This window comes from Chelon labrosus (genome assembly GCF_963514085.1).
Source record: "Chelon labrosus genome assembly, contig: SCAFFOLD_84, whole genome shotgun sequence".
Taxonomy (NCBI): domain Eukaryota; kingdom Metazoa; phylum Chordata; class Actinopteri; order Mugiliformes; family Mugilidae; genus Chelon; species Chelon labrosus.
The window spans coordinates 87627-109839 of record NW_028181783.1 but is presented as its reverse complement, the minus strand read 5'-3'; the positions used below and the strand labels follow the sequence as shown (position 1 = coordinate 109839).

Here is a 22213-nt window from a genome sequence, read left to right as displayed (position 1 = left end):
GATACTGTTGTCTTGACCACTCGAAAAGATGCATACCGACCTTCTGCCATGGACGGTCTGGGACCGGAGTGGGCAACAGTGGTTCACGGTTCTGTGCCCTGTGCTTTTGACATGTTTCGCACCTGTCCACTATTTGACGTGTCTGTGCTGTTATACCAGGCCACCAAACTGACTCTTTAGCTCTGGCCCTGCATTTTGAGATCCCCTGATGGCCTTCATGCAGAAGCTGAAGAACATCTGCTCTCAGAGGGGGTGGTATCACAAGCTGTGAGACAGTGTTCTGTCACTTTTTTGCACACTTCGTCCTCTTTTTGCACTCTCTTTATTTCACTTCTGGAGAGCTCAGTATCTCTTTCACTCTTTGAAACGCTGTTTCCTGGGGCTCTGCCCATGTCCATTCATTTCTCTCTTTCTGCAGCTCTTTTAGTGGCGTGGTTATTATGGCCAGCTGGGGCATAAACTTTGCAAGACAGTTGGCCATGCCCAAGAGATGCCGCACCTCCTCCACACACGTAGGCTGTGGCAGCTGCTGGATTGCCTTCACTTTATTTGGGTCGGGCTCGATACCTTTTGCTGAAACTTTGTGGCCTACGAACATAATTTCTGTCTTTGCAAACTCACACTTTTCATTCAGAGTGAGACCCTCCTTCTGAAACTTCTGGAGCACCCGTTGCAGCCTCTGGTCATGCTCCTGTCTGTCACTGCCATACACAAGAACATCATCAGCATGATAGATTACTCTGTCGAAGTCCTCCAGCATCTGCGACATTCTCCTTTGAAAATGCTCTGGAGCTGAAGCTATGCCAAAAGGAAGTCGGTTGAACTGATATCTCCCGAAGGGAGTGATGAAGGTTATGAGGGGTCGTGACTCTGGTGTGAGAGGGATTTGCCAAAAACCCGATCGAGCATCTAGTTTTGTGAACACTTTAGCATCTTTCATCATTGCTAGAGTTTGATCCACTGCAGGGAGGATATGGCGTTCCCTTTTCACTGCTGCGTTTAAAGGTATGAGGTCTACACATGTTCTGGGTGGCTTTTTACCAGGTTTTGGGATAACAACTATGCCTGAACACCGTGCTGTCAGCTCAGTGACTTTGGAGATAACTCCCATCCCTTCCATTCTGTTCAACTCTTCTCGGACTGCATCTCTGTGGGGGAGGGGGACCCGTCGGGGGGCAGAGAGAGCAACAGGTGTGGCTCCTTGTTCTAACTCAATGTGGTAGGACTCTTTTAGCTTGCCTAAACCCTGGAAAACCTCTGGATACACTGCTTTGAAGTCTGTCTCAGCTCCTATGACTGTGTCCAGTCTGTGAACTAACCCTAAGGCCTCACAAGCTGGTCTGCTTAACAGTGGACGTACTAGCCCTGACACGAGGTAGACCTTCTGTGACATCCTGCGTCCTTTTGCTACCATTTGTGCTTTAAAGCAGCCTTTCACTTTAAGTGGGTAATTACCTGGCCCTAGCAGTGTTTTCTGTGGTTTCTGCAGCTTACCATCTCGTTTGGGTTTGTATAGCCTCTCTGGTATAGAAGTAACATCTGCCCCTGTATCAAGTTTAAACTCAATATTTTCCCCATTTAACTTGACTTTTTCAACCCATGGTTCTGACCTCTCTGTCCCTATTTCTCCTAGGTCTCTCTCTGTCTATGTTCTCCTGATCTATGACCTCACGTAGCCCTGCTGCTTCACCTGTCCGACAGACTACAGCAAAATGCCCCTTTTTCTGACACTTTCGACACTGGACATCCCTGGCTGGGCAGTCTTTCCATGAGTGTTTGTTCTTTCGACCACAACGGCCACACTCTTTTTCACTCAGTTTATCAGATTTTTGTGTCTTCTTAGATTGTTTCCATGTCTGTGTCTTTGCTTTGTTCATGTTTGTCCATATGGTGTCCATGTTTGATATTTTGTCCTCTGTTGTGCTACTGTGCAAAATTGTTTGTTGTTGTTTCACAGTTTCACTTTGTCTCACTTTTAGTATGGCTTTTGAGAGTGTTAATTCTGAGTCCATTTGCAGCTGTTCAGACAGTCTTTTGTCTTTAATCCCAACTACAATTCTGTCCCTTATGAGTTCGTCTTTTAGCACTCCAAAACCACAATTCTCTGCAAGTTTGTGTACTACTGTGATGAACGTTTCTGCACTTTCTCCATCATGTTGACGTCTGGAATTGAACTGTGCTCTTTCAAAGATTATGTTGAGTTTTCCTACATAGTGCTGTTCAAACGCTGCTTTAACAGCTCCATATTTCTTTTTGTCAGCATCAGTCAATGGTAAAACAGCCAAAACGTCATCAGCAGTATCTCCCATAGCACATAGGAGTGAGTTCACCTGATAGTCCTCAGATTTTCCGTCTAGAGCCGTTGCGATACGAAACCTCTCGAATCGTCTGATCCACCTTGGCCATTCTGTGGGACTTGAGAAGTCAAACGGTTCTGGGGGAGTTATATGTACAGTCGTCGCCATCTCTGTTGTTCTATCCCTCGTTTCTTCACGTTCAGGATGAGGAGCTCTGGATGCGCCGTCTCTCTGCACGTCTCCCTCTGCCGACATGAGCCATGCAAGCCCCGTATCATAGCAGCCGTCACCCACAGGTAGCTAGCAATCTGCCGTCTTCTGCTTGCCGGTCTTTTCCTGTCTCCAAACTACCCTAAACTTCTTCCGCCGTTAACTAAATGTCACTGTACCTTAAAATACAGCGGAGACTTGCAGTTCGTCACTTCTGACACCATGTATAATAAAGGACACTGGACGCCGTGTGATTATGGTCCGGTGCTTTGTGGATTTGGAGAAGGTTTATTGCGTGCCGTCAGGCAGGTGCGGTAGTGCACACTCGGCTCCGCCTGCGAAGAGAGGGAAGTTAGGCTCCGACAAAATTGTGCGTATAATTGGTAAGAATAAACGATAAGCATGCAGATGTTATTTTAAAGATGTGTGGTGCAATATCGTTAAGTGCTAAAAGTGCAATCGGGTGCAATAGTAAAATAAGCGAGTTGTTTGTGTTAACACTTACCTGTCCAGTCCGTGTCTTCTCCATGGTGCACGGCCAAAAGATTCCCCCAGGGGCAGGGGCACGGTATATACCTTCCGGGAGAGACCAAGCGGCAGGACAGGAAGTGGGGAGTTTCAAATTTTGGCGTTTATTTCTATATTTTGTATTTATATGTATATTTGTGTATTTTGGGTGAGAATAGCAGCCAATATTGCTTATTGTAAATATTATGTCTTATTAGCGGAGATATTTTGTCATTGGTAAAAAAGCCAACTGATAATATTTTAACTTACCTCTGAATGGATTAATCCAATGATTAGAGCCGTCGACACAGTACTAAAGGCGCCAGTTACAATCTGTCTGTGTTGCAGGTCTCATCTCACTGGACATATGCCATGCTTTGTTTGTTGCTGCTATGTTGCTTTTGATGTTAAAATAAATGTAAAGGAAACTGAGAAACCAGAGTCTGCTACTTTTCTCGGCATAATCCAGCCGCTCAAGGGTCATCCATTTCACACGGCCGGAGAAGGGTATCAGGTTTGGTGGTCGGAGGATCTCCCTGCTTTTTGTGGATGATGTGGTCCAACGACCTCCAGCTCTTGCTGGGGTGGTTCACAGCCGAGTGTGAAGTGGTTGGGATGAAGATCAGCACCTCCAAGTCTGAGGCCATGGTCCTCAGTTGGAAAAGGGTGTGGATTGCTCAATGCTGTCTCAAGTGGAGACAGGAGAGGTGTTTCGAGCATGTCCCACCGGAAGGAGACTTCGGGGCCAACCCAAGAAACGATGGAGGGATTATATCTCTCATCTGGCCTGGGAATGCCTGGGGAGGATCATTGTATATTACTGTACAAGTACAACAAAATTAAGGTGTCCATGGGCCGGCTGGCCTTTCTGTGTGGAGTTTGCATGTTCTCCCTGTGTCTGCGTGGGTTCTCTCCGGGTACTCCGGCTTCCTCCCACCGTCCAAAGACATGCTCATTAGGTTAATTGGTGAAATTGGTGGTTAATTGGTGTGCGCGTGAGTGTGAATGGTTGTCTGTCTCTGTGTTGGCCTGTCCAGGGTATACCCCTGCCTCTCGCCCGATGACAGCTGGGACAGGCTCCAGCAGACCCCCGCAACCCTTAACAGGAATAACTGGGTATAGAATGAAAAAAATACCTACAAAATTAGGGTGGCATAGTGACGTGGTGGTTAGCACTGATGCCTCACAGCAAGAAGGTTCCGGATTCAAATCAATGGGTCGACTGGGCCTTTCTGTGTGGGGCTTGCATGTTCTATCTGTGTCTGCGTGGGTTCTCTCCGGGTACTCCAGCTTCCTCCCACTGTCCAAAGACATGTTCATTGGGTTAATTGGTGATTCTAAATTAAAAACACTAACATGACATTACAATCCCAGTCACACATAATAATAAGTCACTGTTATTGCACATCACATGAAATTATTGCACAGATGTATTGCACATTGTTATGAGAATCACGGTGTGATTATCGCACATTCACATTAGTCACATTATTATTTCTTTATTTTTGTTCAGTGCAATTATGTCTCTTGCATAGACGCCATTTCTCAGTTTGTTGGTACAGGCCATCAGTGTTCTGAAGGGGTACCCCTGAAAACCTTCTATGACTCTGTAGTGGCATCTGTCATTCTGTACGGAGTGGTCTGCTGGAATAGTAGGATCACAGACAGTGAGAGGAAGAAGCTGGATAAGGTCATCAGGAAGTCCAGCTCTGTCCTGGGCTGCTCTTTGGACTCAGTGAGGGAGGTGGGTTACAGGACTCCTGACAAAAGTGTCATCCATGCTGGACAATGAGTCCCACCCCCTGCATGGTGACATGACAGAACTGAGGAGCTTCAGTGATAGACTGCTTCACCCTTGCCTTTCTCCTCAGCAATAATAGAAGTTAAAAAGACATAAGGGGCTTCCGGCTTCCTCCAGTAATATCTGGTTTATTGGTGATTCTTAATTGGCCATAGATGTGAATGTGAGTGTGAATGGTTGTTTGTCTCTTTGTGTTAGCCCTGCGATGGACTGTTTTGGATACGGAAAAAACTATCCAAGAGCGAAAGTGGCTGGACGCTGAAAGATGAATTTATCTACAGTTGTGAGAGGATCTCATATGCATATGTATCCAGCTCCTATAAGAAAGTGAATGAACAGCCTCCCAAAGGATGGACAGAATTTCTAGTTACTCTGTCAGAGCTTAACATTCCTGAGGCCTTTGTGACTAACCCAAGGGAACATGAACAGTTTAGGAGACTCAAAAACGTTGGCCTGTTGCAGATGGATGCTGCTGCTGCTGAGCCACCAGCTGTTCGTCGATCAAAAAAAATAATTGTATGACAATAAAAAGTCTGTAATTAGATTCATCTTTATTGTCATTACACATGTACAGATACAGAGCAACGAAATCCAGTTTAGCATCTAACCAAAAGTGAAATAGGCAGTAAGTGCACGTGGCATAAATTTTATGGTATATAAGTAGTATGGTACAGGTTTTTTTACATGGTACTGTTACGGTTTAGTCTGGGGGGAGGTGGTAGGACCCAAGTGCAGGACAAAAGCGGTGAGGCAGGAGTCGGCAAAACTGGTGTTTAATAAAACAAAAGGAAACAAAAAGCACTGCAGAAAAAGCAGGAATTCCAACCAACAAAAATCCAAACTTTCAAAAGACAAAAAAAAGCTAACAAGAGACTAGAAACAAAAACGCTAGAAACATTGGAGACACATCAAAAACACAGAAGAGCAAAAACATGGAGACTCACAGTAAAAAAACCATTGGGAATGACGAGACAAGAACAAAGGGGAAGGCAGGGCTATATATGCACACACAGGAACCAAGGGGTGACGAGACACAGGTGACAGAAATCAAGAGGAACAAGGTGAAACCAATTACACAAACACAGAAACACAGGGAGTAAAACAGGAAATCAAAAACGCAACAAAATAAAACAGGAAACAGGAAGACGAGAAACATGATAGAAACTCAAAACGTGTACACAGAAACCACAGGAACGGAACCATGACAGGTACAGGTTTTTTTAAACTTTCCACTACCTTAATTAACTACTACTACGATTAACTACGATCGGATTGTTACTCCTGTGTGTTTGTGTATGAGCGGGCTAACATCAGCCTAGCTAGCTGTTTGACACACCACCACCTGTCCAACACACCACCCGGCTTCACGACTCCTTCTGGCCGCTGTGGAGCATAATGTGGCCTACCAAGGTCTACATCTGGTCAGCATTAGCCTGGGTTCTCCTATCCTTTCTCCATCAACCCGTGTCTGGCTTGCTACAATACACGGCCGCTGAGCTTCTTCGCCTCCGATGTCACCTGTTTGAGCCTCTGCCGGCAACTCTTCACCTCCACCCGGACATCGCTCTCCTGCCTCGCCGGAGATACATCCATCGGGGGTCTCGCCGGAATTTCCACTTCGACAACTCCAAAGGAATAATGTCCTTCTGGTCCACCACTCGTCACCCTCCCAGAAACACCGACCGGGTTGTCGATCGCACCGTGTTAGCCAGCCTGGCTAGGTTGGCAAACACTCCCGTCAAACATGACAGCACCGCCGTCAATTTGGGTCTGCTTAACATCCGCTCACTCACGAGCAAGGGACATCTTATCCAGGATCTCCTCACTGACCGTAAGTTAGACTTTCTCTGCTTGACCGAAACCTGGCAACAACCCAACGACTTTTCTCATCTAAACGACTCTACTCCACCTGGGTTTGTTTACATCTGTCAACCCCGTGGCTCAGGTTGCGAGATAATTCACCGCGAGACGTGGAAAGTCCAGCCTGTGCCCATACCTGCCTTCAGCTCATTTGAAAGCATAGCGTGCAAACTGTCTGGACCAGGGCAGGAATTTCCCTTGAAAAAAATATCTGCCCTTAGGCCACGGTGGCCTTGATGCCCCGCCCGCACTGCCCCAGTTGGTTTTGCGGTTTTCTAGTCTGCCTCTTTCCTGTTAACAGAGCTTTAACACCTGCGTCTTTTAAGAAAAAAAAGCGTGTTTTGATGACGTTCATCATCAGAGGTGGGTTTGATTCGAGCCTGGCATGAACCGCTCGGACGGGCTGTAATGACAGTTCGACACCAATCTATCACCGGCCGGCCAAGGAGACTTCATCAAACGCACCCCACCCTCACAACCCTCTTGTGTCCGTGTCCGCGAGGCTGTGACGTTGGGTCTGAGACTGAACTGAAGAGAGGCAAAAAGTCACCGGGACTGAGGTAAGACAGTGTGATAAATTAGCGAACGAATAAGATAGGAATTTCAACATATAAGTTAGTTAACGTTAAATTGCTTGTACAGTAACGTTATATCAGTACAACGTTAGCCCAGTTTTAACGTGCCGACCATAGCCTGTAATATTAACGCCAACAAACGCTTGCTAGCTTGCTGTCAAGTTTTTGTTTGCTTGTTCCTGCCGTAATGTGTAATTTTTATGTATTTATGGTCTTGGTGTTGCTACTTTGGTAAGTTACAGTTGGTTGATGTGTGCTGGCTGTTCATAGTCGCTTTTTTAATCTATGTTAGCTGTTTAACCGACGTGTAACTGCTGCCGTCTTGGCCAGATCACCATCGCAAAAGTCTAGCCTGAATGTTAACAAGGGGCGCTAACGTTTAGCTATGTGGCTAACGGTTAGCTATGTGGCGGTTAGCGTTAGGAAGTTTGAGGTTTAGGAACTTATACTGAAATATTGTTTGTGTAAACAACCATAAACCGGTTCAGTTTGAATGTTGTGTTTACAAACTTACAGACTCTATTTTTAAGAATCTTAAAGAGTTATTTTTATTGATTACATTATGATACTGACTACTCACAGTTTGTGTAACACTGTAAATCCTTGTTTTTACATGTACATAAATTAAAAAAACTGCATTGAAATGTCTTCTATAAAGCAGTAGAAAGGGAAACACTTGAGATCTGACACCAGAATATTATCATCAGGATCAGTTTTAATAGAATTACAGTAGCTATATTACCTAATGACACAAAAATGTTAATTTCCAATCATTTGTGCTATGTTTGTGTATGTTTCAGCTGCTGTAAGGCCTAACATCTGGGGCCACAGACCAGCAAATCGACTCGACCATCAAAAGATGGTTACATCTCTCACCAGGTAGAGATGGTGGCAGACTGAAGACGATGAAGAGAAAGTATGGACAGCACCATATCTTAAAGTCGTGCTGAGAGTGGGGAGAATCCAGTTTATCCAGTTTATGGACATGTGTAAAATCATAAATGTACAGTTTTTAAATATGTTAAATGTGCAGGTGTGTGTACTGTGTTGACATGACTAAAAAATAAACATTTGATTATAATACTGTACTTGTTTTTTTTTAATATATATATTTATATGTATCTATATATCTGAATAAATATGGCACATAAATTAAGTGGCTGAGTTAAGGTTGAATTAAGGCTGACATCAGGAACCACTTCTGAAAATAGTTTGGCCCAGATTAGGGCCAGCTCTGGTTGCAGTTTGGCGCAGTTGTGGGCTTTATGTGGCACACATGTTGGATGCCGGATGTGGGCCACAGTGGGCCGGACTAGTTTTGCTATGGGGGGAGATTTTATCTCAGTGGGTTTTTTCTGGTTAAATAAAAATTAAAACAGGTAGGCTAACACTGGTGGCTGACTACATTACTGTTTACAGTCAAACATTCTGATGCACTGTAGGCTCAATTTTGATCAATCAAAAATCTGTGTAGTAGTTTTTTGAGGACAGTCTGAAGATGCTTTTGCACATTTAGTGTCAACTGAGCAAAAATTGTGGGTGGAGATTGGTTTAATAAGTTTTACAGTTTTTGAAGTGAGTGATAGATTTCATAATTTCCTGTATGTCAGTTCAGTTCAGTTGCTTTTAATGTCCCCTAAGGGAAACTTGGCTTGCAGACAGGTTAAAAAATAGACAACTATAAAAACATAATAAAAAAACATAATCACATGTAAAAACATGACAGACAAATCACAAGCAACAATCAGATTGATACGGTTAATTTTGTATTCTTTTTAGATAGGTTCAGTAGTTTCTTCAGACATAAAAAAAGTATAGGAGATGTTTCTTTACCTGCTTGACAGTTTCGACTGAGACTCCAATCTTCCACAGAAGTGTCATTAGTCCTTACATTAAATTCATTGTGGACGTGGACTTAAAATCATTGTTTTATTTTATGGCCTTGGTGCCCTGGCTTTTGGCCTTTGTGCCCTCAAAAAATTGACAAGACAAAAGGCCAAGTGGCCTTGACCCTAAAATGACGAAATTCCAGGCCTGGTCTGGACCCATTCCCACCATCATCGTTACAATCTACCGTCCCCCTAAGCCACACAGTGACTTTTTAAATGATTTTGCTGCTCTTCTCACCCATCTATCCTCTCTCTTTCCTAATGTAATACTGTTGGGGGACTTCAATATACATATGGACAACAGTAATTTGCCTCTCACTAGAGACTTCTCTTCGTGCCTCGAGAGCTTTGGTTTTCATCAATTCGCTGACCTTCCCACCCATACCAAAGGTCATACTCTGGACTTAATCTGCTGTTCTGGTCTCACCCCCTGCAATTGCACAGCTGATGATCTCCATATCACCGACCATTTCCTCATTTCCTTCAGTGCTATACTCTGTCTCTCCATCCCCAAGACACCACCCCTCATCTCATTTCGAAATATCAAGGACATCGATATGGAAGCCCTCTCCTCCTCTATCGACAACATCTCAACTCCAGTCTGTCTCTCCACCCCTGATGATCTGGTTACTCATTACAACAATAGCCTAAACAACATTCTCAACTGTCTTGCCCCAGTAAAAACTCGGTCTGTTACCTTCTCACAAACTGCTCCCTGGTTTACCCCTGAACTCCGGTCCATGAAAGCCAAAGGTCGACAACTTGAGCAACTCTACAGAAAAACTGGTCTCACTATTCATAAAGAAATGCACAAAGATCACATATTACATTACAAGGACTCAGTTTCTCTAGCCAGATGTGTTTACTACTCTGGTCTAATCTGCTCTAATGAAGGAAACTCCAAGAAACTGTTCTCCCTGCGAAACAAAATTCTCCAACCCCCTGACTCTCTACCCACCCACATGTACTCAGCCGATACCTGTAACTCCCTGTCGCTGTTTTCCAACGAGAAAATTCACAAAATCCACCGTCATTTAAACTCCAACTCTTCACTTCTCTCCTCCCCTGAACTTTTCCCCCATTGTCAGCTATTCTCCAGTTTCAAACTCCCGTCCGCTTCCGAAATCACAGACCTCATCCGGAAATCCAAGCCATCCACGTGTCAACTGGATCCCCTCCCCACAACTCTGGTCAAATCCTGCCTCTCCTCTCTGCTCCCCCTCATTACTGCCATCATCCACTCCTCACTTAACACTGGAATTGTTCCTCCACTCTTCAAGGTTGCTGCTGTCACCCCTATACTGAAAAAACTTGGTTTAGATCCTAATGACTACAATAACCTCCGCCCCATCTCCAACCTACCTTTCATTTCCAAGATCCTTGAAAAAACTGTTGCCACTCAACTCCACTCCCACCTATCTCACAACCGCCTGTATGAACAATTCCAGTCTGGTTTCCGCCCCCGCCAAAGCACAGCACTCTATCCTCCTCTGCAGATTATCCTCCATTGGCATCTCCCACACACCCCTAGACTGGTTTTACTCCTATCTCTCATGCCGTACCCAGTTCATCCAACTCAAGTCCTTCAGATCCCAGCCCTCTCCCGTTACTTCAGGTGTGCCCAAGGGCTCTGTCCTGGGGCCCCTCCTCTTCATCACCTACCTCCTCCCCCTTGGCAATATCTTCTGCAAATTCAATATTCACTTCCACTGCTTCGCGGATGACACCCAGCTCTACCTATCCACCAAACCAACTTCCACCCTCCCTCCCTCCTCCCTCATCACCTGTTTATCTGAAATAAAATCCTGGTTCACCTCAAACTTTCTAAAACTAAACAGTGATAAAACAGAACTCCTCCTCATGGGAACCAAATGCACACTTTCCAAAGCTGACAGTTTTTTCCTCACAATCGACAATTCCTTAATCTCCCCCTCCCCCCAGGTTAAGAGTCTGGGTGTCATCTTCGACAGCTCACTATCATTTCAATCTCACATCAACAACGTTACCCGGTCTGCATATTTCCACCTACGCAATATAAATCGTCTCCGCCCCTCTCTCAGCCCCCATACCACTTCCATCCTTGTTCACAGCCTTGTCACCTCCCGCCTTGACTACTGCAACTCTCACCTTTTCGGCCTCCCCCACAAATCCCTCCATAAGCTTCAAATGGTCCAGAACTCAGCCGCTCGCATCATCACCAAAACACCCTCATTTCACCACATTACTCCCGTGCTTCCGCATCGACTTCAAGATTCTTCTCCACACCTTCAAGGCCATCCATAACCTCGCCCCCCCCTTATCTCTCGGATCTCCTCCACATTGTCACCCCCTCCCGCTCCCTCAGATCTTCCTCCTCTATCCACCTCTCTGTGCCCTCGGCCCGCCTCAGTACTTTGGGGAGCAGTGCCTTCAGTTGCTCTGCTCCCCAACTCTGAAACTCACTCCCACCGGACATCCGAAACATTGACTCTTTCCCTCTCTTTAAATCCAGACTCAAAACCCACCTGTTCCAGAAAGCTTATCCACCGTGATTGCACTGTTCCATTTGTTTATTCTGTCTTGTTTTGTGTCTTTATGTTTTTGTACAGTGTCCTTGTGAGTCTTGAAAGGTGCTTAAAAATAAAATGTATTATTATTATTATTATATTTACAGATCAAAACCTGTGTACAGGTGAGACTATATACAGGTGAGTGAGCAGGATATACATAATGATTGAATGAGGTATTGTGAACATATTATACAGATGGATTTATTCGTTAAATGTGAGTAGACTATAAACAGGAACTATAACATAACAATTTATAATAAGGAGATGGGCAGATGATAAATTAGGCAATGCAAAAACGGATAAAGTGTGCAATTTACAGTGCATAAACAATAAGCAGCAGCTACCTAATGTTACTAAACTAGTGCAATATTCGGTACATAGTACTGTGCAAACAGATTGTTTAAAGTGTGCATGTGCAGAGCAGTCCAGTAGTGTAGTAGTGGTGGTGTAAAAGTCTTTGGTCAGTGAGGGAATGAGGAGTTGATGGGTGTGAGTGAATTGGTGTGTAGGGGTCAGCAGGGGGAAGTGGGGAACAGGGGTCAGCGGGGGTCCAAGTTCAATAAGGTCACAGCTCTGGGGGAAAAGCTATTCCTCAATCTGCTGGTCCTTGTCCGGAGGCTTCTGAAATGCCTGCCTGAGGGTAGGAGGGAAAATAGTCCATGTGCTGGGTGTGAGGAGTGCTTCAGAATGATGCAGGAAGAAGAGGCGCTGGTGAGCTTTCTTGACCAGACTGGAGGTGTTGGTGGCCCAGAACAGGTCCTCTGAGATGTGGGGTCCCCAGGAATTGATGTGAATGACTTCCTGAAGTCCACAATGAGCTCCTTGGTCTTGCTGGTGTTAAGGAGCAGGTTATTGTCGGCGCACCATGTGGCCAGGTGCTGTACCTCTTCCCTGTAGGCTGTCTCATCGTTGTTGGTGATGAGACCAATCATAGTGGTGTCGTCTGCAAACTTGATGATGGAATTGGATCCATGCACAGGTCTACAGTCGTGGGTGAAGAGGGAGTACAGAAGGGGCTCAACACACAGCCTTGTGGCACACCGGTGTTGAGTGTGACAGTGGTGGAGCAGGTGTGGCCTGACCTCACGTGTTGTGGTTTGTTGGTCAGAAAGTCCATGATCCAGTTGCAGAGGGAGGTGTGGGTGCCCAGGGCTCCAGGTTTGGTGATTTACTTGGAGGGGATGACAGTGTTGAATGCTGAGCTGAAGTCAGCAAACAGCAATCGTGCATAGGTATAACTGTTGTCCAGGTGTGAGAGCACAGAGTGCAGTGCCGTGGAGACTGCATCGTCTATGCTCCTGTTGCTGCAGTAGGCGAACTGGTGTGGGTCCAGTGTGGGAAGGAGGGAGTCCTTCAGGTGTGCCAGGACCAGTCGCTCAAAGCACTTCATGATAATGGGTGAGAGTGCTACGGGGCGGTAGTCATGGAGGCACGTTGGGTTGGAGTGTTTTGGCACTGGCACGATGGATGTAGCTTTGTAACATGTTGGCACAGCTGCTTGGGCAAGGGACAGGTTGTATTCAGTCCATGATTAATAAAGCTTTATTGAACCTGTACAATGTCGCTGACTTTTTAATTTCGTTCTAATTTCACAAGCGGTAGCAATCTTTAAACATCTGTAGAGAACAGATACTATGACATCGTTTCTGACAACATCAGACATCATTGGCACAAGTAATACGTGCAATGTTGACAGCAAACATCTGAGTTTTATCCCATGGTCACTCTGATCTGGGGTTGGCTGACTACCTGAATATACTGAATGACCAGGTTATTCCATCAATGGACTTTTTCTTCACTGATGGCACAGGCATATTCCTAGGCAATAAGATGACAATGCCAGGATTCATCGGGCTGAAATTGTGAAAGAGTGATTCAGGGAGCATGAGACATCAAGTGACAATAAACTTTTTGAAACTGGAATGTTGAATCTTGAAGGTTTAGCATCTATTTTCAGCCAGCAACAAAAAAATATTTATGTCCATCCATCTGTCCATCAGTAATACCAAGAAGTTCCTCAACTGCGAGAGCTTCTACATTCTTCTTTCTATGGATCTGAATCATATCTTCTGTTTTTAAGGAAATGAATGCGCCGTCTTTTCGAGTGGAGATGACAGACCATGGGGAGATGCTGCTTCACTACTATTCTGACAGGAAGGGCCTGTACCATATTGTACCTGGTAAAAATGGCCACACTAATTGACTTAACTCTACTGATCCTTAAGTTATGTATCGGAACTGTACCTTTTTTAAAAGATTTATATCAACTTAAAATCAGAACTTATCATAAGGTGTCAACACAGCATCTTCTGCAAATGAATCATAACTGTATTACAATGTTAGTCAGCCTATTTGAACATGCGGTAACTAATTACTTAGTTAATAAATTAATTACATTAATTTAAGAAAAAAAACTGTACTAGGAATTGGCGTCTGTACATATTACACATGACGCCTTGGTGATTTATTTTAACTAAACCTGTGCTTATTCAGTAACATTTCAGGCTTTACTCTGTAATAGACTGATGAATCCCTGAGCACACATTGCTCTTTCACCATCTCCCACCATTTGTCTATCTTCCTTTCCCCTATCTTCAACTTGCTGCAGGAATCATAGAGGCAGTTGCTACAGAATTCTTTGATAGCAAAGTGAAGATGATGCTTCTCAACCAGTCTGAGGAAGATGAACACACAGGGAAGAAGGAGCACGTTGTGTTTCTTGTCACACAAACCAATGCAGTTAGCAAGGTGAAAGACCAGAACAAGTCCAGCCACATGGAGGTGGGTGCCAGTGGATGTATGTTTATGGTAGGTTTAGAGCTTGTGAGTCCTTGTAGAAATGCAACTCCCACAAGGGATTTAACAGCCAAACAAGTTATATACATGTGTTGTGTTCATAATATGGTAAATAACCTTGTTTTTATATAGCGCTTTTCTGCCTATTGGCACTCAAAGCGCTTTACAGTCAAAGGCTCATCTACCCATTCGCTCATGCAAAAACGAAGCATCCAAAGAAAAGAACGCTGTACCTACTGTGAAACATGGAGGAGGTGCAGTTATGTGCCAATCTAGCATAAGGGTTTTTTAATCTGTGCAGTGTACAATGAAATCTCAAGCCTATTAAGACATTCTGGAGTGAAATGTGCTGCCCAGACTGTTGGTCTCAGTTGTAGGTCATGGGTCTTCCACCAGGACAATGTGTGAAAACGGATGAGAACATTGGACTAATCTGCAGTGGCATTCCATGAGCCCTGATTTAAATCCTACTGAACTTCTGTGGAAGAAGCTGAAACTTGCTTATTTGTGGCTTGGTCATGTGATTATGTGTGTTTTTTATTTCTGACTGATTGAACTTTATGATCTTCCCTAGGAGGCATTATTCAGAAGAATGAGAGAAAGGTATGTGTCACTGGTGGGAAAAAGGAGTGGCTGGGAGTTGATCAGATCTGTGATTTTCTCAAAAAAAGGTAAAAATGCTACACAGATGTATTATTTAAACAGAAAAACAGTTAAAGATTGCAGAAAAACAGTTAAAGATCTGTCTGCTGAAAAAATCCATGCAGCCAGTTTGTTGTGGATGGTAGTGATGTGTCGTTGGCAAATAGCCAGCTCTAACAGACGATTATTTGAAGATGTTTCTAAGAGAGCGAGTGAAGTGGTACAGGCCAGGTACACTCAAGGTGACAGAGAGACTTTGGCTTTTATTTATTTGATTTGTTTGCTGTGGTTCTGTGTGCAGTTTTTCAGTTAAAGGTTTGATTAAATTAGTAACTGCATATTTTTCTGTAACGCAAAAAAGCATTATGAGAACAGTGAATGAAAAATTGCTTACCAACACACAAACCATTCAAAATTGCTAAATTAGGCTAAAATGGAAGGCTCTGAGTGATACTAAGTGGGAGCCTTTTGGAAGCTGTAAGAGCAGGGTCTTTGAAAAGAGCCGTACTTGCCATCACTAGTGGGTCACTAGTCATTTAGTAAGTCGTTGTAATTTTCAGCCGACGTGTAAAAAGTTCTTTGCATAAATCTGTCTGACATGAAATAAACAATGTCCTCCTTAAATCTTTATAGGGCACATTTTGAAAAACATGGAAATTCTAGATTTCAGTCCTAGAGTGTTATTGCAGTAAGCCCTACAATTGAACTTTATGATCTTCCCTAGGAGGCATTATTCAGAAGAATGAGAGAAAGGTATTTTACTTTTGTGAAATCTTTCAAAATTTTAAATATTTCTGAAGAAAATCAAAATGAATGAATTTACCATATATAGTTCCTTGCCCTAAGTGGTAAACAAAAGTGAACATGTATTTAGACTATTAGAACATAAGTGCTGATTCAGGCACTTGTCAACATACATACATTATAGACAACATTAGGCCTCTTCTTCGTGGTACCTAATTAAGCAGTTATGCTCAGAATTAATGCAGAGGTGGACCTTGCAGATCACATTTGACCTTGAATTGACCTGGGAATGTTGCCCTGATCTTCTCTGATCTGCTGGGTGAAAACAACATGCTTCTCACCTAGAGGCACAGAGAAGGGTCCTTGCCCCATAAAGGGTTAATGATGGGCAAATTGTGTGAAAATAAAATAAAAAAAAAATCAAGCTATGACAAGGGCAACTTGTAGAAACGCTACAAGTTCAGTTGTCCTTGTCATAGCTTGATTTTTGTCCTTGTCCTTGCCCTTGTCATAGCTTGAAGACGTTTGTTGGACAGTTGGGGTTTTAGGAACATTTGTAATGATGAGGGTCTGTTATTGACCATTGAAGATGGCGGTGCGCAATAGTGCAGCAGCTTCTCGTGCTCCCGGGGTCAAGCCCCCTTTTAGTACTTTTCTAGTTGGTCCTGAGGCTGACTCTACCTGTTTTGCTTGTGTAAACAAGCGTGTAAGGTACAACCGAACCGAACTTATTAATTTAAGGGATGGTTCGGCCACAAGCACAACAATAACAACGAACAACTACAACAACAGCGGAACAATAGCGGCGCTTGGATTCAGAGCCTTGCTGGGCAGACTGCAGCTCCTGAGGACACCGGACTAGCTTAGCTGATCACCCCTGACAGAGGGCAAGAGGAAGCGGTGTGCGCGGAAGCAGAAGAGGGGCAAACGGGGCAGCCTGCTAGCTAGGCTAAAGGCTAACACTGGGAGACCACCAATCCCGTCCCTGTTCCTGTCCAATGTCCGCTCCCTGGACAACAAGATGAACCTACTTCGACTGAGGCTGGGGGTTTCCCGAGAGACGAAGAACTGTGCTTTGTCTGACAGAAGCCTGGCTGAAAGACAACATGCCGGACCAAGCCTTCCAGAGCGACGGCCGGCTTCTCTTCCGTGCAGACTGCAACCAGCTGTTGGGCAAAGCCCGCGGGGGCGGATTATGCGTCTATGTGAATAACGGTTGGTGCACGAACTGTACTGTGGTGAACAGCCACTGCTCTGAGGTGATAGAGCATATGACTGTGAAATGCTGGCCACACTATCTGCCTCGTGAGTTTACCAGGACTTTTTAACCGACAGGCCGCAGTCTGTAAGGATCCACAATGTCTCCTCCTCCTCCATCATCCTCAGCACCGGCAGAAGAGTCCAACCACAGGAAGGAGGTCACCTCGAGGGTTGGTGCAGGGAAAACAACCTCTGCATCAACGTGAAGAAGACCAAGGAGACGATCGTGGACTTCAGAAGGGGCAGACACCTCCCCCCTCCCCTGCACATCGGAGGGGCAGCGGTGGAAGAGGTCTCCAGCTACAGTTATCTGGACGTCCACATCACTGACGACCTCACCTGGAGCACCAAGACTTCCTGCCTGATTAGGAAGGCACACCAGCGCCTTTACTTTCTCAGGAAGTTCTTTAATATTACATCACTGGGGAGCTTAGCCCTGACAGCATTCCACAGGTGTGTGGTGGAGAGCATCCTGTGCTCCTGCATCACTGTGTGGGCAGCTGCTCTGCGGCAAATAAGAAAGCTCTGCTAAGGGTGGTGAAAGCTGCACAGAAGTCTGTGGGACGCAGTCTATCCACCACTACAGACATTTACACCTCCAGATGCAGAAAAAGGGCCACCCACATCAGAAAAGACCCCGCACACGTACTGTTCGTCCCTCTCCCCTCAGGCAGGAGGCTACGGAACATTAAGAGCAGTACCACCACACTGAGGAACAGCTTCTTCATGGAGGCTGTGAGACTGTTGAAAGCTGGAGGACCTCCGTAGCTCCCCCGCCCCCCAACAGCCACCCATAGACACATCTGCACAGATTACAGTTGTTTTTGCGCAACGTCACTTTAACTCCACTTGCACACTACCTCAGTGGTACAGGACTGTATATTACTGTGTTATTCATTGCAATTAATCTACAATTATTACAGTGCTGACACTTTTTTTTACTGCCTATATTTATACACTTCTTGCTATTTTTGTACAATACTTAGTTAGCTAATTTTATTATATATTTATACTTTTTCTATTTCTGCTATGGCTTGAATCGGGACCAGAGAAACTAATTTAGTTCCATCCCATGTACCAACATGTGTTGCCATGACAATAAAGAATCCTTGAATCCTTGAATCCTTGAATACCTGTATAACAGGAGGAATTGGTATTGAAAAATGCCGGTCTTGTACAGTAAATAAATGATTAAGTAGGTCTGTTAAACAGATGATGTAGTGTGCATGATCCTTGTCAACATTCTCTGTAAGTCAAATACATGTCTGAAGAAAAACATTTTCAACACTGATGGAATGGGGGTGCTTGATTATCTTCCTAGGCAACCAGAGCACCTTCACGCCATGTTACCCAGATAAGCTGTGGATGGAAGAAAAAGTTTTCTGCAAAGCTTTCCCTTTCCACATAATCTTTGATGAAGATGTAAGGAATGTGTTTATGTAGATCTTACATCTAATGGGTTTCTGGTGATTGAGTTCAAGTCACTAATCTTGTCCTGAACTGTCTGTCAGCTGAAGGTAAAGCAGACAGGAGTGAACATACAGAAGTTTGTCCCAGGTCTCCAGGCCAGAAGTGCTACACTGGACCAATTCTTCACTATTATATACCCACAGGTAAACAAAGTCACAGAACGAAGAGTTACAAACTTAAGTAACATAGGTATATGAAATACTTTCAAATACATCAGCAGAAAAAATAAACACATGGGATGAAGACTGTAATGAAAAGAACAGTAGAGTCATAACTACTGTCTTTATTATGGAGAATCTATGGCCTGGTTCAGACTTTGTATTAACATTGAACCTGGGCAGTAGGCATAAAGTAGGCTACCTGTGGTCATACCTGGCATTAAAATGGGTTTCCACGTGCTTGCCCAGCCAGCACTTGAGATCTGAACTCAGTTTTACACTCTGTACGGAAATAAACATGAGATATAACGTTCGCAAATTAATCAGTCTATTAACTATTGACTGGCTCTTTAAAATGAATGATGGGATCTGAGAAGCAGTTACGAGCTGTTTCACACAGATGCACGTAGAAGCTCCTGCTTTGCGCTAACTCAGTATTGGTGACAGCGATGGTGTGGTGGTGAGCATAGCTGTGCACCTGGGGTCAGCTCCCGGTCAGTGCAAAGGTGTACTGAATTTCTCACACAATAAATAAATCTGTCTAAAGCAGGGGTCGCCAACACAGTGCCCGCGGGCACCTGGTCACCCGCAGGGACCATGTGAGTCGCCCGCAGGGGATGTTCTAAAAATAGCACTTGTCGCCATCGAGCACCTCTAAAAATTTTAATTAATTGTGTCGCTGTTCTTTTTATATCAGTAACACTTGCATTACTGTAGAGTTGAACATGGTATTATTTAATATAAAATTATATAAGTTATGTTTTATGTATATATGAACTCTGACCTCGTCTGGTGTCAAAGTTCAATATCACGTGCAAGACAAACCGCCATCTTTGTTTTTACCAATGTATGGAAGCGGCCACGGCTATGTTGAGGAGCTAGATGAGGGTTGTAACAACAGAAAAACATGGAAGAAAGGCTAAAGAAAACGTACCATTTTGTGGTACGTCCCAGTGAGTGGGAAGAAGCGTTTTTTTTTACCACAGTAAAAGAAACATGCGTATATCTCATTTATGGGGTTACTGTGGCAACAGCAAAGCGGCACAATGAGGAGAGACACTTCAGTTCAGTACTGTCACACTCGGTCACACTAGCTTCCGTGCTAACTGCTAACTCCCCGCCTGGATGCACTACGGGCTGAAAAAGGCCGTGAGTTAAAGGCAGTGTTTTTACGCGAGGTCAGCGAAGAAGTCAAAAGACGTAAGGGAAGCATCATTTAGCAAAATGATGTTTTTAGTGAAACGCCATGTTCTAAAAGTTTGTTAAAATGCTACAGATTTGTACAAATGTGATATGATTCATTTAAATATGTGAAAGAATGTGTTTTTTTTTTAATATTACATTACTGGTAGTTTGTGCAGACATGGGACAAAGTTCATGATTTGTTCAAAAATGTCATAAAGGTGTTAATTTGAACAAAAATAAAACAGGTGACTTTAAACGAAGTGCTGCAAATGTGCTTATTCATACAGAGCAGTCCAGAAAGATAGATGAGTCAGAGAGACATGTGATAGCTCAAATGTTGAAACTGAATTATAGGAACAAAAATAATGAAAAATGTTGCATGTTTAAATAATTAGGTTCCTACCATGTAAATCATTACTAATATTTATTGTGAGGATTCATTAACAACAACAATATGATATTACAGCAACCACTAACTTGAGCAGACAGCCTTATTACTATTCTTATTATTAAAGGTGAACTTTGCGACTATGTTATTCAGTAAGTTTGTATCAAAGGTAGCCCTTCGAATTACTCGGTACCCTTGAAGTAGCTCTCAGTTTCAAAAAGGTTTTTTGACCCCTGGTCTAGAGTCTATATTTAGATATAGATTGAGATATCCAAGAGAATATGTATTGGTGGGATGTCTACGCTTGCATGATTCTGATCTAAATCTTACCCTATCACAGTGGTTATTTTGAGGACAAAATGAGTTATGCCCAGGCTTTGAAAGGAAAGAATCCACTAGATCCGACTCCCTTCAAAGTGCCATGAATCCCATCCATACCTAGGAGTCTTCAACCATGTGTCCTTAATCCCTGAAAGTATTTCCCTAAACTCAAAGGAGGTTACATGTTCTCATTTCTTTATGGGTTTAGCAAGTGTTTAGTTTTTTTAGTTTTAGTTGGTAGACTCAAACCAAAACCAAAATATGTCCCTTTAATGTCAACAATTCCATTACAACATCTACATTAAATAAAATCAATATTTTACTCCGACTTAAAGACTTAAAGCAAGGAAGCATTTTGTGTCTTTGTGAAAACATACATATATCATAAACAGCAGAAAAGGTAAATTTGCTAGACTATGCTGAACTGTACTTTTTTTTTTTGGACTAAGAAAGCATTGCTTCTGTAGTATTGATATCTTAAAATGGTTTACCCTGTACAACAAATTTGATTACAGAATCTTATTTGAATATATTGAATTTATTACATAAATGCTTAGACAAAGAAATTAATTCTAGATATATTGTATTTCTAATGTTGATAAGAACAGTCAGATGGCATATTTGTCACACATGCAATTTTACATACATGTGCGATATGTCTATTATAGGTTCTATCTCTGTCATTTCTCCATGCTGTTGCAAACTGCAATTTCCCCATTGTGGGACAAATAAAGTTTTTCTTATTCTTATTCTTATTATTCTTATTCTTATTTGAGCAAAAATTCCAATAGTATGATCTGTAAAATGTGTCCAGGACCGGGTGCTGTGATTACAACCGCTTTTGGAGAAATGTCCACATTAATTCTTAAACAAATAATGCTTTTTCCATCCCTATATATTTCTGATCTTCAGCAATCCATCATCCTACAAGCAGAGATCATACATTTAAATCATATTGCTTATAAACCTTTTTGAATGTATACATATAACAAACACAAAATATTTTTGTTTATTACCATAGATAATAGATTATAGTGGTGAACAACTGTAAGCATTAAACCAGTATTGCACATCTCTGTCTCTGCCCTCCAGGTGACCTTGACCATTGAAAGCATCAAGAAATTCATTAACAGTCAGTTTGTTTTGAAGAGCAACAAAGACAAACGTGCACTCAAACTAAGAGGTGGGTTTTTAATAAACATCTCTACCACATTGGTTCCTCCATTAGGTGGAAATTGGGACTGTGACTACTTCTGGCTTTCGATGTAGCACACACTGACGCCACCTGTGGCACTCTGTGGTGCTCTGTGGCACACACTGACACCCCATGACTGATTGTCGGGATCCTCTCAGTGGCACTGACGCCCTGTGACTACTTGAGGGCTGGATCCTCCCAGTGGTACTAACACCCTGGGACTTCTTGTGACGCCTGGCAATGACTGTAGTTCTTTCGACAGAGACTATCACTGTCTCCACAGTTGACGAAGTGTACCAAGCGTATCTTTATTCATCGAGGTGTATTTAAATAAAAAAAAAATATATATATTTACATGACATTTAA

The 22213-nt window shown here is 43.4% G+C and overlaps 1 protein-coding gene across 1 annotated transcript in view; it reads left to right on the top strand.

Moving 5' to 3' along the window:
- The first annotated feature begins 13439 nt into the window (after positions 1-13439).
- Positions 13440-22213, top strand: part of LOC311509665 (guanylate cyclase soluble subunit beta-2-like) — a 63692-nt gene continuing 54918 nt past the window's right edge. Inside the window, exons 1-6 of the mRNA XM_084575088.1 lie at positions 13440-13868; positions 14297-14469; positions 15059-15155; positions 18452-18552; positions 18642-18743; positions 21745-21835. Coding sequence (XP_084431214.1) covers positions 13772-13868; positions 14297-14469; positions 15059-15155; positions 18452-18552; positions 18642-18743; positions 21745-21835 — 661 coding nt within the window. The 5' untranslated portion in view covers positions 13440-13771. The remainder of the gene's footprint in view (positions 13869-14296; positions 14470-15058; positions 15156-18451; positions 18553-18641; positions 18744-21744; positions 21836-22213) is intronic.